The sequence below is a fragment of the Leguminivora glycinivorella genome, chromosome 15 (genome assembly GCF_023078275.1).
Source record: "Leguminivora glycinivorella isolate SPB_JAAS2020 chromosome 15, LegGlyc_1.1, whole genome shotgun sequence".
In the NCBI taxonomy this organism is placed as follows: Eukaryota; Metazoa; Arthropoda; class Insecta; order Lepidoptera; family Tortricidae; genus Leguminivora; species Leguminivora glycinivorella.
The window spans coordinates 9,756,281-9,772,690 of NC_062985.1; the positions used below are offsets into that span (position 1 = coordinate 9,756,281).

Here is a 16,410-nt window from a genome sequence, read left to right on the forward strand (position 1 = left end):
ATTAGACAAGCACAGACCAAATTCGCATTCAAGCGCATGTTGCGCAAGTATTTCCTTGACAAAGTTTCTTCATCGTCATCTTAATGATTCACACTAGGTATAGTATAGGTATATCAATGTAAATATATATGTATGTTTATTTTTATTACGTATATATGTAAGTTTATCTTAAATATGTATAGTTTAATATTCATCTATCCATAGTTTAGGTTACAGTTTCCTTTTCCTTCTTTTTATTAAGACACTGCACCTACTTAATCTTTCTGGTTTAGCCCATTGGTTGACTGGTAGAGAATGCCTTGAGGCATTAAGTCCGCCATTTGTACCTTATTTTGTTGTGCAATAAAGATTAAATAAATAAATAAATAATAAATAAAGTAAAACTACTACACGAATGACAAACTCGAACGAAATCGACATATCCTCTGACGATGGCGTTGCTTAATTTCTATACAAGTATAGAAAGTAAGTTACTCAACTACTATTTGTATAACGTCCACTGGTACCCATAGAGGTCTCGAAGCAAAGGGCTCTACAGTGTCTTTGCGAGAAAATGCTTCTTCTGTTCTTAGTAAAGTAGTATAGAGTGAGTGAGTATGACTCATACAATGGGACATCACTTCATCAATAACTTTCACTGTCACTTGTGCTAAGCAGCAATGTAAATATAAGTACCTATAATAGTCAATTGCATACACGTACAATACATACTTTTTTCTACTTGTCGACTGTAATCTGTCAATTAGGGCACCACAGACTAAACTATAAGTGCTAACTTTTCAGTGTTGGATACTCTATGGCAGTTCCGACTCAATTATAATAAGCTCATTATAGTTGACTTTAGTTAACTGTAATAATTTCAAAAATAGAACTTCATACAATTTCTATACTAATTTGCGATACCTGGCAAACTTTCCTGCATCTGAAACACATTTTTTTTTATTTGTCGCGTTATCGGCCAATCAGAGACGGTTATTACAAACAATTGGTTGCTAGGTAATTCGATGTGAATACAACGGTGAACGACTCTATTAACATTAATTTTAAGTTGCATGAATGATGATATTTCCGTCCATTGATGATGAAGATGATGACTCGTAGAAAAAGTATTGTATACAATAGTGATATAATTAAGTTTTTCACTCTCGTACCGTACTATTAGGCCACTCAGCAAGCTTCGTGGCCTAAACATGGTACTCGACTGAAAAGCTTTGTATTATATCACGATTGTATAAAATATTATTTTAGATTTAAATATTACGTCAGATTGTAGACTGACATGTAAAATTTACTATAATATGTGTGTAGCAAAAATATATGATTTGATATCATACAGGCCATGAGGGCTTATTTAGACAGCGTGCGCATCTCGCACCGTGTAAATAGGCCCTAAGGGACCATCCTAGAAAACCGGTCAAGAACGAAAGAGTCAGTAGTTTTTTTTTTAAGTTAAAAGGACATTTAAATTCAAATATACTGGTCTAATCGCTTTCATCGCTCTATTAGGACAACGAACAATTACGGAGAGCTAAAACTTGGGCATGAACGATGCGCGTACGCACGCAACGCGTGCGCGAGATTCTCTACAAGCAGGCTTTCCCGCATGCTGCCCGATGCAACCTACTTAGCTAGTCTTGTGATCGGGGACGGTTCGTTGGAATAGGCGATCGTTTTTAGGTTAATACAAAATTATCTGATATGTACCTACTTGACAACTACAGCACTCGTATGTACGGGCATTTTCAGAATTTAGGACCCCCCAATTAGCGTAAGTTGTTAACAAAATTAACTCGCTGTCAGTTTTCGCTGACAATTAAGCATAAAATCTGTCTAAAAATTACTTTTTTCACATTCTGAATGTAAATTATCACTTAAAGTTTATGTAATTAACACAAAAACAATATTTTTGTAGAAATTTCATGCTTTATTATCGTCACAAAACTGACAGTGAGTTAATTTTTGTTAACGACTTACGCTAATTGGGGGGTCCCAAATTCTGAAAATGGCCCGTACAAATCTTATTAATAATCTTATCTCATAAGGCTTAATTCTACCGGCATCGGCAGCCTAGGTAAATCTAAATAATCGTTACTGAATAGCTGTATAATGTTACCCCTCCTTGTCACTCCTGAGTGGGAACCAAATTATATATTTTACAAGCTTTTAAATAAACTTGCCTTGTTAGTATGTTAGTTTGGGTCAAAATGTAGAAGCTAAATTTGACCCACTTCCCGGTTTCTGATTGATCTGAAATTTTGCACACATATGTAAATCACGTGACAATGCAATATTATGGTATCATGGAGCTGATCTGATGATGGAGCAGAAAGGTGGTCATAGAAACGCCTCGGAAAGCAGCAGATGACTGTTGAAAGAAAGGTACAGTCGGCGATAAAAGCTTGTTCCAAATGTTTTTTTTTTGAAAAAAAAACTTATTTTTAAATTAGAACCATGAAATCTCCAAGAAGACAATACAACTGCCAAGTTATTACACTTTTAGCACCACTCATGAATTGCAGGAATCACGTGTGAGGTAGTGGTGGGTAATTCCTACGGGGGATAATAATTGATTGCAACTATTACAATACCTACTTAGTACAGGTTCAATAATTATTACTTAATGACATACTTAAAATAAATCACCACTGATCTGATGAGATTATGGTCGTGCTATTTTAACCAGTAGCCATGTTGTTTTTCCAGTCATACATTCCATGCATTGGAGCTAGCTTTACTACTTTAAATTGCAAGGTTTATAATTACGCAATTTCCTTTCGTTGTAGGTATTTAACTCCAGGAATTCAGATGAAAGTCGCAATTAGGTATATAACTATTAGAAGCCACTTTATTTATTTTTTCACGGCAAAACTTTATATTCATAGTAGTATATTTATGAAATAAAACCTACACTTATAATGATTCTAAAAGGTGATGGCAATATTAATATATACTAGTTAGGTACTTATGTTATCAATCCCAAACGTTTTCACTTATGTTACGGTAATTGCCATAAATTCATAGATATGTAGGAGAAAGGTCTGTCAAGTTGCTTTACTAAAGCATGAGCCCCTCGTGGCGGGGCTTCGTCGACTTAAAGAATGAGATATTAAATATTTCTACTATATATGGAATAAGTATCACGATCTGCCTGATCTTACGATCGCCCGACCACCTAACTTTTGCGCGCGAAAAAGTTTATGATCGTTTTGTATTATTTATTCAAGGTACTTAATGACCTAACACAAACTAAACTTAATAGAGAGAGTTTAAACACCCATTAAATTAAAATATTATCGAAATATCTTTTTCCCCTCACTAGCTCAGAAACACGTGTTTCTTCCTTTAATACCAGCGGGTAAAAACGCATTTTATCCACTAGTGGGTAAAGTAATTTGACCTTGAATAAAGTCAAATTAACTGCTTTAAAATTGATAAAAGTAGGTGAATTTAGTAGGTAATAAAGATGATTTACCACCTGTGGAACTACTGGAAGCAGTGATAAACGCATTTTTTGCGTTGTAGTTTCCTCGCTACAGTGAGGGGAAAAGTTTTGTGTTACACTCAGGTGCAAATGTATTTTACTTCTCGTGTGTTAAAAACTCGCAAGTTCAGGATTCTATTCTCGAACCACTCGCTTCGCTCGTGGTTCAACTATAGAATCCTTTCACTTGCTCGTTTTTCAATTCCACACTCGGCGTTAAAATACAACTTTGCCCCCTTGTATAACAAATAACTATTATAGCTTTGCTGTGTTACAACTTCTAAAAGTGATAAATGTGATAATGATAATATTGATATGCAAGTAAGCTTATCTCTAATAATATCTTGATGACATGACAGTATAACTCATCGAAGTATTACTTGTTTTTGATAAGATATTATCGAATTATGTATATTGATTAGGTAACTATTGATGTATTGATGATGATCTGACAAGTTTCGATAGAGCCATACCAACAAAGTTGACAGCTATTTTCATAGGCAAGGGTTAAGTAAACTTGATAGTTTTATAGAAGCATAAAAATTCAAATAACATTTGCTCGGTGAAGCTGTCAAAACCGGTGTTACCTTAGTAGAACATAAAGAGTAGTATATGGATGAAGGAAAACATTATGAGAATGCAATTAAAACATAATTTATCGCCTGGGTTGTAGTCGATTTTGTAAAAACTAGTGTATATGCCAGTTCTTGTGATTAATTGCTAATCGTACCCCAGGCTTCCATGAGCCGTGGAAAAAGGTTAGGTTAAACCGAGGAAGATTATAGTTAATTTAGATGTATACTTCCATTTCAACTTAGTTCCTACTTAGGATTAAGAAAAATTTTGAAACATGCATGCCGTGTTTGCCTGTAATTGGGTGAATACTCGAGCAAGTTTATCTTAAAGTAATTTTAATGTACAAGTATCTTTGTATTACACCTGTTGGCAAAGCTAAATAAATAATAAATAAAGATAATGATGACCAACCACCGAACTTACCTACTATGCTGATTGTACGAGAAGTATTACGTACATCTTACCGGTATATCAATATTTATTTTATGCAAAAACATTACTATCATCAACGTTTAAACCGGTTACCTTCATCAAGACAACCTTCAATGTTTGGACGGGGAAATCCGCAGACCAGAGACAAGGAAAGGTTGCTCAGTTTGAATGTTGATCATGGCTAAGGACTTAAGACCATACGGACCACAAATCAACCTTTTTGAATATAGAATAAACTTATAATATCTGGGAGATTGTCTATTGGATATCCGTATTAATATTATAAATGGGAAAGTGTGTGTGTCTGTTTGTTTGTCCGTCCTTCACGGCAAAACAGAGCGACGAATTGTGATTTTTTAAATGGAGGTAGTTGAAAGGATGGAGAGTGACATAGGCTACTTTATGTCTCTTTCTAACGCGAGCGAAGCCGCGGGCAAAAGCTAGTAAATTATATAATAGAATGTGTTTATTGCAAAACATGCTCAGAAAACATATACCTAGATTCATGTACAACGTGTAAGCGATACAAACTCAAAAATGCCCGTATTTTCCAGAGACATTGCTTGATTTGAGGTACCTACCCGAAACTATAAGATACAGCTGGGCAAACCTCGACTGGGGGGGGGGGCAATTGTAACTAATAATTGTTTTTCCATTATTACACTATGATGTTGAGTTCTACATGTATCCACTGAACAAGCCTACCATATATAACCGGTGAACACTCTATGTAATAATGCAAACATTGAAAACATGGAAAAAATGGACCAGTTACATTTGACCCCCAGTTGAAATTTCGTCAAAACTTATCCGTTTCTAAGTTCCCCGAAATACCTATGATAGGTAAACAAATTGCTTTAAGGTATCCTGATTAGATAGATTCTTCTTAGGGTATCCTGTTTTTTTTTTAGCTTTGGAATGTGTTGTTCAGATAAGTAATTGATCTAATTTGTAAACAGTACTCAAAGGCCCACTGGCTGATAGTGAACAATTATTTATATCCTTGTAGCAATTCATTAACCTGAAATGATAATGCAACTCGAAAATAACTTCAATGTAATTGTGGTAAATATAATTAAATAAACTGGACATCTTGATACTTGCAAAATATAATTTTATTGTTTTGTTACCAGATTGGCATAAATAGCAAACTAGTAAACACAACGTGGACGCGAAATTACCTTACATAGCACTACTTATTCGTTGGCCTTGTGTTGAATTTGATAGAGATTGTCATACAATATGTATAAGGTCTCTACTCTGCCAGACTCTACGACTACCTACTTGGTATTTTTTTTTTGGAAATGTAATATAAGTATAATATAGAACAGTTCTTTTGCAGAAATATGAATAACGTTCCTTAATATCATATGCTATATTTTTATTACAAATGTGATTATTATAAACTATATGTACAGTCGTCAACGAAAATCATCTCATACGTCACTATATAACGTAGAGCTGTCAGTATTGCCCAAAACATTGAGCCGGTTGCGGTTAAATGTCAATTTACGCAACTGGAATACCTCAACTTGGGTCACGAATAAACAAAAAAATGTTTACAAACATCCGGAATAATAAAAACAAAACACAATTTACCTCCTCTGTTTGATCCGACAATGTATAAACAACACAAACACAGTTTACAATAATCCACAGTCACTTGTTTATTTTTAAAAAGTTTTACGCGGGAATTTGACAGTTGTGGCTGTACGCGCGTCGCGTTCAAGGCTCGCGAGGGAACTGAGAGTTCGGAGCGGTGTGTAATCTGCCAGTGGACACGGCCGGCCGACGAGATAATGGTTGCATTAAACCAAGTTAGAAAATGAATAAATCGCAGGCGCGGCCAATGAATGCGATGTAGCTCTCGAATAATGCAATACGGAGTGAACTGGGGTGCATGATTGGAATTCGTTTTCGCTTTAGAGGATTGTGATGAAACCGATACGCAGCATCTTCTAGGGACGATTACGAGCGATTGAACGGTGAAATTAAGATGCTCGGACACGCACGATGCATGTGCATCATCCGCTCCTTTCATCACTTGAGACCAGGGCCACTTACATAAAACGATATGTCTGCCGAGTACGGATCAGATAAAGTAGATACTTATAAATTGGTATAAGTACCTAAAGCAAACTGACATTTTCATTAAGGTCAAATTCACTTAGTGATAGTCCTATCCGTTAGTTTTAGGGACACCCGGTAGATACCTATTAAGGCCTATTAAGGCCTATTACCTATTAATTACCTTATCTGTGGTGTGGTATAGACGTCGTTACGCATCTAATTACTCCTGGACTCAAAAATATCAGTGATCTCCGGAATCAATTAAATAGGATTCAATTCAATAACCAGATGCGAATTATGAATATAGATTTAACTAAAGTTATTGCTGTAATTATTCACAAGTTAGGTACGCAAGATTAGCAGGAAGTTCTATTTTTCTATAAGCAGGATTGGATAGCTAAAAAGACCTAACAAAAAATATGTGAATCATAGACATGAATAGAATTCCATGAGGTGTGTCATTCGAAACCGATACCACTACCGAAATTGTTGATCAACAAAAACGTACATTACGATACAAGTGCGGAAAAGAGGAGGTTCGAAACTAGTAGCGATAAATTAAAACACGACCGAAGGCAGTATGTACTGAACGTCATCACATGCGAAGAAGCAATTTCCTCTTTTCCGCACGTGTATGTTCGATTTTTTACTTTAGGTACCACGCTTACGGCCCAGCCACGACATTGATCTAAGCGCGGCAGCGGCGAGCGGCGGCCATACATTGAAGCGAGACACAGCGATGGGACTTTTCATTCGCACGTATGGCTGCCGCTCGCCGCTGCCGCGCTTAGACCAATGTCACAGTATAAACCAGTAATAACTCTTCTTACAAACTTCACGCCGCGCGGTGTGTCCCCCTCCCGCCCCTCGCATGCAGCGAAAACATGCGAAACTGGTAATTATTGGGCTGGACAGTCGGGGTCGCGTTTGCGCGCTGTTTTGATGTGTGTGTGAAAATGACGTCAGTGCCGAGGTCATTTCGTTACTGTAGTGTTTATGGATGTATGGAGAACAGTTCTAAAAATCCGGATATAACATTCTTCACAATTCCTAGACTTCCAGAAAAGTAAGTGGTTTTTATACTTATATTTTTGCAGCGTTAGGTAAAAGTGAGATATAGTGATGCATTAAAATCAATAAGGATTTACCCGTAACGACATTAATTACTTTGCAACCAAATACTTGTTTTTTATTTAGGTAGATGATGCGATCTATCTTATCTCGAAAGTTTGGTACCTACTTAAATATTGTGGAACCATCTATTCAGACATTTTATGTAAATACTATTTCGTCAGTATTTAAGAAAAAAACACGTACCTACTTGAATGGTACGTAGTAGAAAGTGCGTTTTTGTTTTAAATAATATCTAAGTATAACATATAAATTACCACATAAGTGATGTGAAAAGCCGTCCCCGTGAATATCTCATTTTGCTCGGGATCGTTACACAATCTAGTATTGCGCTTATGAGACTAATATATGAATAATATTTTTTTGTGTATTCAATATTGACTGGTGTGGTATTGTTATACTAATACTTACAGTTACCTAATAGTACCTATTAGATAACAACAACTTACTTTGTACGAAGTTGATTGATTAACTTTATAGTAATTTTGTTCAACCCTGCGTGACCTTGCGCAGTAGAGACCGCCCGCATCTACCTGCCGGAGATTAACTACTGAATATTCCTTATACTGTGCCAATGTCGTGGCTGGGCCGTTAAGCTAGATATAACGAATCAACGACCACAGTTTGTCTAAGAAAGGTCAACTACCCAGTTAATTGTCCTAATGTCTTAACTAAGAGGAATGAACTGGAAGCAATGATACGCTAAATGGTCTCAAGTCATTTAATCATAAAACTGATGACAATGTATATTTTATACTAAAATAAATTACGAGCGGTCTTACTCTACGGTTAAAAAATAACAATTCAAAGGTACATTAAATGTGCTAAGCAAATTAATAAATAAAAACAACACAATAAACAAATAAAAGCGCTATGTGCTTCAAAATAAATGATAAAAAAATAAATAATAACGAAAATTAGAGAAAATAAAACTAAGTCTAACTGCTACGCAGCATATATTGCAAAAATTATAACTGTATACAAGGTATTTGGGCTAGGTACAAACAGCTACACTCTTAACTAACCATCGGTAGACTTTATGTCCTTGTAATAACGATTACAAGTGTACAGCTAACAGAGTTGCCGATGGTACAAAATAATTTCTAGGTGTACCGCAGCCGTCAGGCCATACAGCTGTGTACATAGCCAACTTGGTAACTTCAAAAAAAAACTACTTATACATAATAATTAATCATAAACAATATTACATTAATTACATCGCTCGCCTAACTTGATAGGTATTATCAATCTGTTTTTCCATACAATTGGAATATTTGCCAACTTTTATTTTCTGTAAACACACGCACACCCAAATTCAAAAACTAAAAAAAATGACGGTTAAAATATCCGTGTTACAAAAATACATCCCAAACCTTATATCTAATTTGTGTATATCGTAAAAGCTTGTGTACATTTCGTATAAAATATATTCAGTACTCAGAACACACAATATTTAAAAAGAAACTTAAGTTGTACCTGTTAGATAAGGCGTATTATAATATTAATGCATTTTTAGATGAACGCTGCGCTATTGACCCAGCAATGTAACTACATTACTTAAATTTTTACCTATTGAATGTTAATGTGTACCTAATGTCTAATTGTATCAATGTATAATGTGTTATAATGAATATAATGATTACAGGTATTTTAATATGAATGTAAATAGTATTTAAGAAATGAAATTAATAATTTGTAAATGTATATTTTATCTTTTACCAATAAATTACTGTATCACTGTAGAAGTTACAACAGGCACTCACTGGTATAGTTTACAATATACCTACGATTATACAAAATATCTTTAAATAATAGTGGAATATTACAGTTAAAGCTGTCAGATTAAAGGCTCAGATCTAATAGCAATTCTCATATTCAATGCGATTCATATTTCGCTTAGTTTTTACAATATAGCCACTTTGTACTTTCAGGAAATAATAAAATAAAGCTAAAGGTTGTCTTTCAGTTATTTCAGCTACATGATTTTACTTTAAAACAATAACAATTATCACGGCGATTCGCTATTGCGCGCGGACAGACGGAGTCAATGTTTATACCATGCTATTTTTGCACATACTTAATACAAGCAACTAAAACCCTCAGCATAGGACGCTGCTCCGGTTTGCGGAGCAGTATGCTAACCGCCTTGTCAGCATGCATTTGGAATAAAAAGCCATATTTTATAAGTTATAAATTATAACTATAGAGATTCAAATAAAAATTACGTTCATAAGAATCATTGTCCTTCTTATGTATCTTTATAGTCACCATCTTAAAATTGTGACCTATTTCGTAAAAAAGTTGATAAAATGCATGACAAAAATGAAAACCGGTTATTCGTTTTGTTTTCTTGTCATGGCAACGTTCTCGTCCACAAACATTGCAATATAACTTGGTCTAGGAGAATAAGTCTAAAAATAATACAGATAGCTAGTTGGGAATCGACATAATATCAGGTCATTCGATATTTTTAACATAGTGTATGTAATGGTTTAACTTTGGTTATTTATTTATTAAATTCAAACTAGTGATCATTTCATACTCAGTTCAAGCGTATCTTTCGCAAGCTATTAGGCCGGTGGTATTCACTTAGGCGGTACGCTTCGCATTCATAAATAATTTTACTCTAATGTAACGATCAATAAGGTATTTAAATACACCCAGCCAAGTATGAAGAGCGCTCGACGTTACAACACACGGTCAAATTTAGAAGTAAATTATTGATACCGCCAGGTAACTTCCTCGCGGCAGCTCTATCCTTGGATGCCACTATGACCTTTATCTTATCCAGGCTTCTTGGCATTACACAGACAAGTTTATCACTACAGAGTTAAATTATTTCGAAAGAAACAGGTAAAAAAACTAACCGACTATTGTAGCACGATCCTTACGAGTAAAAGGTCAGAACAGCGGAATGGTTTCCTCTCAATAACAGTACTCTGTCCACAGATGTCGCTATAGCATGTAGGCAGGCCAGGCACAAAGCTGGTGGTATAACGTTCCTTCCAAGAGACATGGGTACACAGACAAGTCTATAGCTAAGGTGTTGAATTATTTCTAAAGAACCTATTAGGAAACTGACCTTAACACTTTTCACATACTTAAGAGTAAAACGTCAGCACAGCGGAGTGATTCCCTCGCAGCAACAATACTCTGTCGACAGATGTCGCTATAGCATGCAACCAGGCCAGGTACAAAGCGGGTGGAATGACATTCCTCCTTTGAGGCATGGGTAGTGTTACACAGACAAGTCGATCTCTACAATGTTGAAGTATTTCTAAAGAAACAAAAAACTGACCTTAATACTTTTCACATATTTAAGAGTAAAACGTCAGCACAGCGGAATGATTCCCTCTCAACAACACTCTGTCCACAGATGTCGCTATAGCATGCAACCAGGCCAGATACAAAGCGGGTGGTATAACGTTTCTTCTCCGAGGCATGGGTACACAGACAAGTCTATTGTTACAATGTTGAAGCATTTCGAAAGAAACAGTTGGGGAAACTAACCTTAATACTATTTTCATACGTTTCTTATGAGTAAAACGTCAGCACAGCGGAGTGATTCCCTCGCAACAACAGTACTCTGTCCACAGATGTCGCTATAGCATGCAACCAAGCCAGGTACAAGGCTGGTGGTATGACGTTCCTCCTTCTTGGCATGGGGAGTGTTACACAGACGAGCCGCGCTCCACAGGATTGTGTTGAGATGAGTTCTCGTAGACGGAGATGGCGGTGGGTACGCTCTCGCGCGGCTAGGAGGTCCGCGTCGGTTATGCCTACTAGAAATAAAAGGTATATTTATTATGGTTGCTCAAGTCCCATTCAATTTAAAAGGCAGTTCAAGAATTTTCAGGCATTATTCAGTATCTTAGTGACAATTGTGACGTTAGAAACCATTTTCAACGTGGAGAATCAAAGTATAACTCATCTCTTAAACTTGGATTCTTTTATCGGGTCTGGAACGCTGCTGTCATTATAGTTAGTTTTCTTAAATTAGTATTTTTTCCTTAAAAAACCATACACCTGCTATATATGTTACATAAATTGCTTTTGAGAAACGGGCTTTACAATTAACTCTACTAAATGTCAAAACTATGACATGTCAATCTCATATCGAACACACAAAGCCCGTTTCTCAACAGCAATTGATGTAACATCTATCGCAGGTGTATGGTGTTATTTAGAAAAAAATAAAGAATTAAAAAAACTATGGTATTCTGATTCCTAAATGGACCTAACTTCAGACCGAAGTTAACGGAATTCAATAAATACACGGTGTATATACTTTCATATGTGTGGGTAGATGAATAAAATATTCAGTGTTAGAATCAGCTTACGTTACGTGTGACTCCTCCGTCTCATTACATTTTTAACCCCCGACGCAAAAACGACGGGGTGTTATAAGTTTGACGTGTCTGTCTGTGTGTGTGTCTGTCTGTGGCATCGTAGCTCTCGAACGGATGAACCGATTTTGATTTAGTTTTTTTTTTGTCTGAAAGCTGAGTTAGTCGGGAGTGTTCTTAGCCATGTTTCATGAAAATCGGTCCACTATGTCGCGGTCAGGGTTTTTTTCAAAATTTTAATTTTGTTGTTATTACATGGCGCGGCCGGAGCGGTTTCGCGTTTCTTCGTAATATCCGTGTCCATTTTCAGTGTTAACTGTTAAGTAGTAAGTAAACTTTATATCTTAAAAATTAAGGATCATATTAAACTTACAAGCATCGTTGGAGTCTTCTGTAGTTCGGAAAGGTGCGATGAGTCGTTCAAAATACGCCAAAGTGGAGTCTTTAGGCTTCTTCGTAATGTCAGAAACCATTTTCAGGGCGGAGTAGTCTATGCGGAACTTCGATAGGAGAGATGCCATGCTGTAACAATATTTCTCAAATAAATAATAAGTTGGATACTACATTGGTGGCACACAAACGTGTGGCCAACCCGATGGTAAGTGGGCTTTGTGGGTCGATCCACAGATCAAATAATACTAGTACAGATACCTAATCCCATACTAAAAATGGGCGCCGTCCTAAGTATTCTAGACCTGTAGGCTAAATTTAATCCACACTCAAAGAGCTAGATGGCGCCAGTAGCCACGCGTGGCCAACAAAACTCTTATCAGTATCCTACGTCGAAATAGTCATCAAACTGCAACATCTTGCGACATCTGTTTTAGCTTTCACGGACTAAACCTATAACGTCACATGGACGATTAAAGTCGAACATTACTAGATGGCGTTGCCGTGCGGCTTGTATGTGTGCTCGCCGCGTACGTATAATATACTCGCTCTGTCCGCAACACATGTAAGCGGAATTGAATGAACGAGATCCGCGGCGCCCCACCCCGCGCCCCACGCCCCGCGCCCCGCGACCACGGCGCCGGCGACCTTGAGTTGAGAGGCCCCAGCCCCCGACCAAAGGATGCATTGATTTGTTAAAATATAAGCACTCTAAAGCAGGCGCGTAGTTAATTAGAAATATGGAAATGAATATTATTATGTAAGAAATACATAAGTATAATAGCTAAGAATGTACATGTAGTAAACATAATGAACAAAATGTAAAGTACGTATTTGATAAAACATTTTCGAGAGTAATATTTTTATTCATAAAATTGTGCAAACACTGCAAACTTAATTTAAACTCCGAAACTATTTATTTTCTGAAACATGGTATGAAATGTTGTCATTACGTCCTTTTAAGTTAAAATATGCTTCCCGGTACCACAACATAGTGTAATTTAAAAATACAGATATAAAATTAATACTTCGCAAATAAATTACGACTATAAACACATAAAATTATTAAAACACCAAGACCAGACAATTTAAGCCTGGCGTCCACTAGGCGCGCCGATCGAGCCTTGGTAACCTTTGTTGAAAAATTTAGGTTTTTAGAAAAAAAAAACGTTTAAACTCTTTTTAAGTGCCAGTCTGAAAAAATATATTCAAAAATATAAAATACATAGTTATTTGTTATACAAGAGTGCAAAGTTGTATTTTAACGGCGAGTGTGGAATTGAAAAACGAGCAAGCGAAAGTATTCTATAGTTGAACCACGATACACAACAACATTTTCCCTCACTATAGCGAGGAAAGTACAACGCAAAAAACGCGTTTATCACTGCTTCCAGGAGTTCCACAGGTGGTAAAACATATCGTCATCACTAGATTCACTATATGACTATATTCAAGGTCAAATTACTTTATCCACTAGTGGGTTTTTACCTGCTGGTATTGAAGGACAAAACGCGTGTTTCCGACCTAGCGAGGGGAAAAATGCAAAAATGTAGTGTGTTTTGGTTTGGTTTGGTCGGGGGGGGGGGGGGGGGGCTGATGTGGTTAATAAATAATTATATTTGTACAATAATAATGTTTTAAAATGCTGTTGCGCTTCGCGCGACGCAAGTGCGGCGTCGCGTCGAGGTCTAGGCCCACTCCGCCGCAAATCGGCGACCGAGCGCGCATTCGTGTGCGTTCGGAAATCCTAGCCAGTCGGCAATCGTCGTGTCTCATACTTCCATATCGATAAGGTTTGATTTCGCATGCATCGCATCGGTCGTGCATGTAGCAAATGTCGGAAGGATTTCAAAGGCAAAAATCAAAGATGGCGGCTTCAATGTATGGGATATCGGTCCTACATCCGATATCGGATCGGATAATGTGAAAACACACTAACGGTTAATGCTTAGGCCGTTTTCACATTATCCGATCCGATATCGGGTGTCAGATCGACATCCTACATCCGATAAACGCTTCCGATAGTGTCGGATGTACAGTCAACCAATTGGAACCCTAGGCCACTCTACAACCATGTCAAAATGACAAGCAGTAAGAGGTTTCTTACAATCTGATTTATAACGTTACTATGACATAGTTCTACAGTGGCCTAGGGTTCCAATTGGTTGACTGTAGGTCCGATAAAAAGCATTGTTCCAAATCAATGAAGTATGATTTTGTATCAAAAAGTATTTAAAAAATGTTTTATATTTAATAATTATAAGCACCATATTCCAAATATTATATTGTAAAATTAAAATAACGGCATAAAAAATACTCAAGAGTGTCAGGCAAAATAAATAATTTTACATTCAATTGTATCTACTAAAAGATGATAAAACTAGTATCCACAATTCGGACCGATGCATTACAAACTTTTTTTTTTTCAATGGAAATTGTTCAACTAATTTGAATTTCGATCATTGGCAGCTGTTTAATAGAAATAGACGACATTTTTTGTCACGCACACTACTACAAACGTATACCTACATTATTAACGTACACAAACAAATATTATCGGCTGACAGCTGAATATTCTACGAACACGCGAGCGGGAGCGAGGCTGCGCGATTTTGGTGACGCAAATAGACTAAAAAGTTAACCGCGCAGATGTGCCATTTTCATTGTTCCTACTAATGTGTTTCACCTCTAATAGATTTGCGAAATATATTTATTTCAATTTGGAAAATTATTAGGTAACTACTTACTACTTACTACTTTATGAATTATGTTACTATAATATAAAAAAAAAGTTAATTTGTTTATTGATTGGTAACAGTTATTGAGTAAAATTGTATTTTTAGCACGCTCACTTTTTGCTGTTTTCTTTGGCCTGGTCATGAAAAAAGAGAACAATGGATACCTACGCTTTGTCCAAAAAAACTGACCGCACTATATATATATTATTATATATAAGTATATATTTGTATTTTAAAAAAGAAGATAAATCTTCAAGAAAAGAGCGTACATCCATCTTAAAGGCCGGCAACGCACCTCCAACACCCCTGGTGTTTCGGGTGTCCATGGGCGGCAGTGATCGCTTACTTTGTATTTTTTAAGTTGTAAATAAATAAATAAATAATTTTGACAGGCGGAATATAATAATGTGTCACATCTGATGGTGGACTTACTACTCTACGCGTAAATTACCGCTTCGCGCACTCCGCGCATTTGTCAGCTTGTGCAGAGTTTCCGTCTGGCAACGTCGCCTATAGTACGTAGTACATATATCTCAATGAACGGAACGCACACAATCGCACCGTTTCGTTGGCAGTATACTGTAGATAGTGACAGCTCCATCTAGTGACAATATGCAATAAAATTTAGGTAGCTCGATACTGTCGCGCGCAGGTTGTTCACGTTGTTGCGTCATAGTCAGTAGCAATATATTACGTGATATTATTTCTTTGAAAATTTCTAAAATAATGCATTAAATTTGTGTTGTCATCGATGTTTGTATTTAATTTATAATGTATTTAATTTATGACGCTTCAAATACCTTTAAATCTATTTGATAAAAAAATAATAATCGTCAATCGTGACACTTAGCGCCATCTATGAGATCTATTTGGAAATAATTTTGCACTGTTCCGGATGAGACCCCATGTTAATATGAACGGAACGCACACAATCGCACCGTTTCGTTGGCAGTATACTGTAGATAGTGACAGCTCCATCTAGTGACAATATGCAATAAAATTTAGGTAGCTCGATACTGTCGCGCGCAGGTTGTTCACGTTGTTGCGTCATAGTCAGTAGCAATATATTACGTGATATTATTTCTTTGAAAATTTCTAAAATAATGCATTAAATTTGTGTTGTCATCGATGTTTGTATTTAATTTATAATGTATTTAATTTATGACGCTTCAAATACCTTTAAATCTATTTGATAAAAAAATAATAATCGTCAATCGTGACACTTAGCGCCATCTATGAGATCTAT

The 16,410-nt window shown here is 36.3% G+C and overlaps 2 protein-coding genes across 2 annotated transcripts in view; both read right to left on the reverse strand.

Moving 5' to 3' along the window:
• The window catches only part of LOC125233833 (mucin-5AC), a 99,271-nt gene extending 92,974 nt beyond the window's left edge, over positions 1 to 6,297 (reverse strand). The window contains exon 1 of the mRNA XM_048139967.1: positions 6,089 to 6,297. The gene's annotated coding sequence lies outside the window, so the exon portion shown is untranslated. The remainder of the gene's footprint in view (positions 1 to 6,088) is intronic.
• A 2,100-nt stretch (positions 6,298 to 8,397) lies between these two features.
• The window catches only part of LOC125233905 (bumetanide-sensitive sodium-(potassium)-chloride cotransporter), a 58,899-nt gene continuing 50,886 nt past the window's right edge, over positions 8,398 to 16,410 (reverse strand). The window contains exons 23-24 of the mRNA XM_048140074.1: positions 12,410 to 12,558; positions 8,398 to 11,472 (exon numbers count right to left, since the gene is read on the reverse strand). Of these exons, the coding sequence (XP_047996031.1) occupies positions 11,225 to 11,472; positions 12,410 to 12,558 (397 nt within the window). The 3' untranslated portion in view covers positions 8,398 to 11,224. The remainder of the gene's footprint in view (positions 11,473 to 12,409; positions 12,559 to 16,410) is intronic.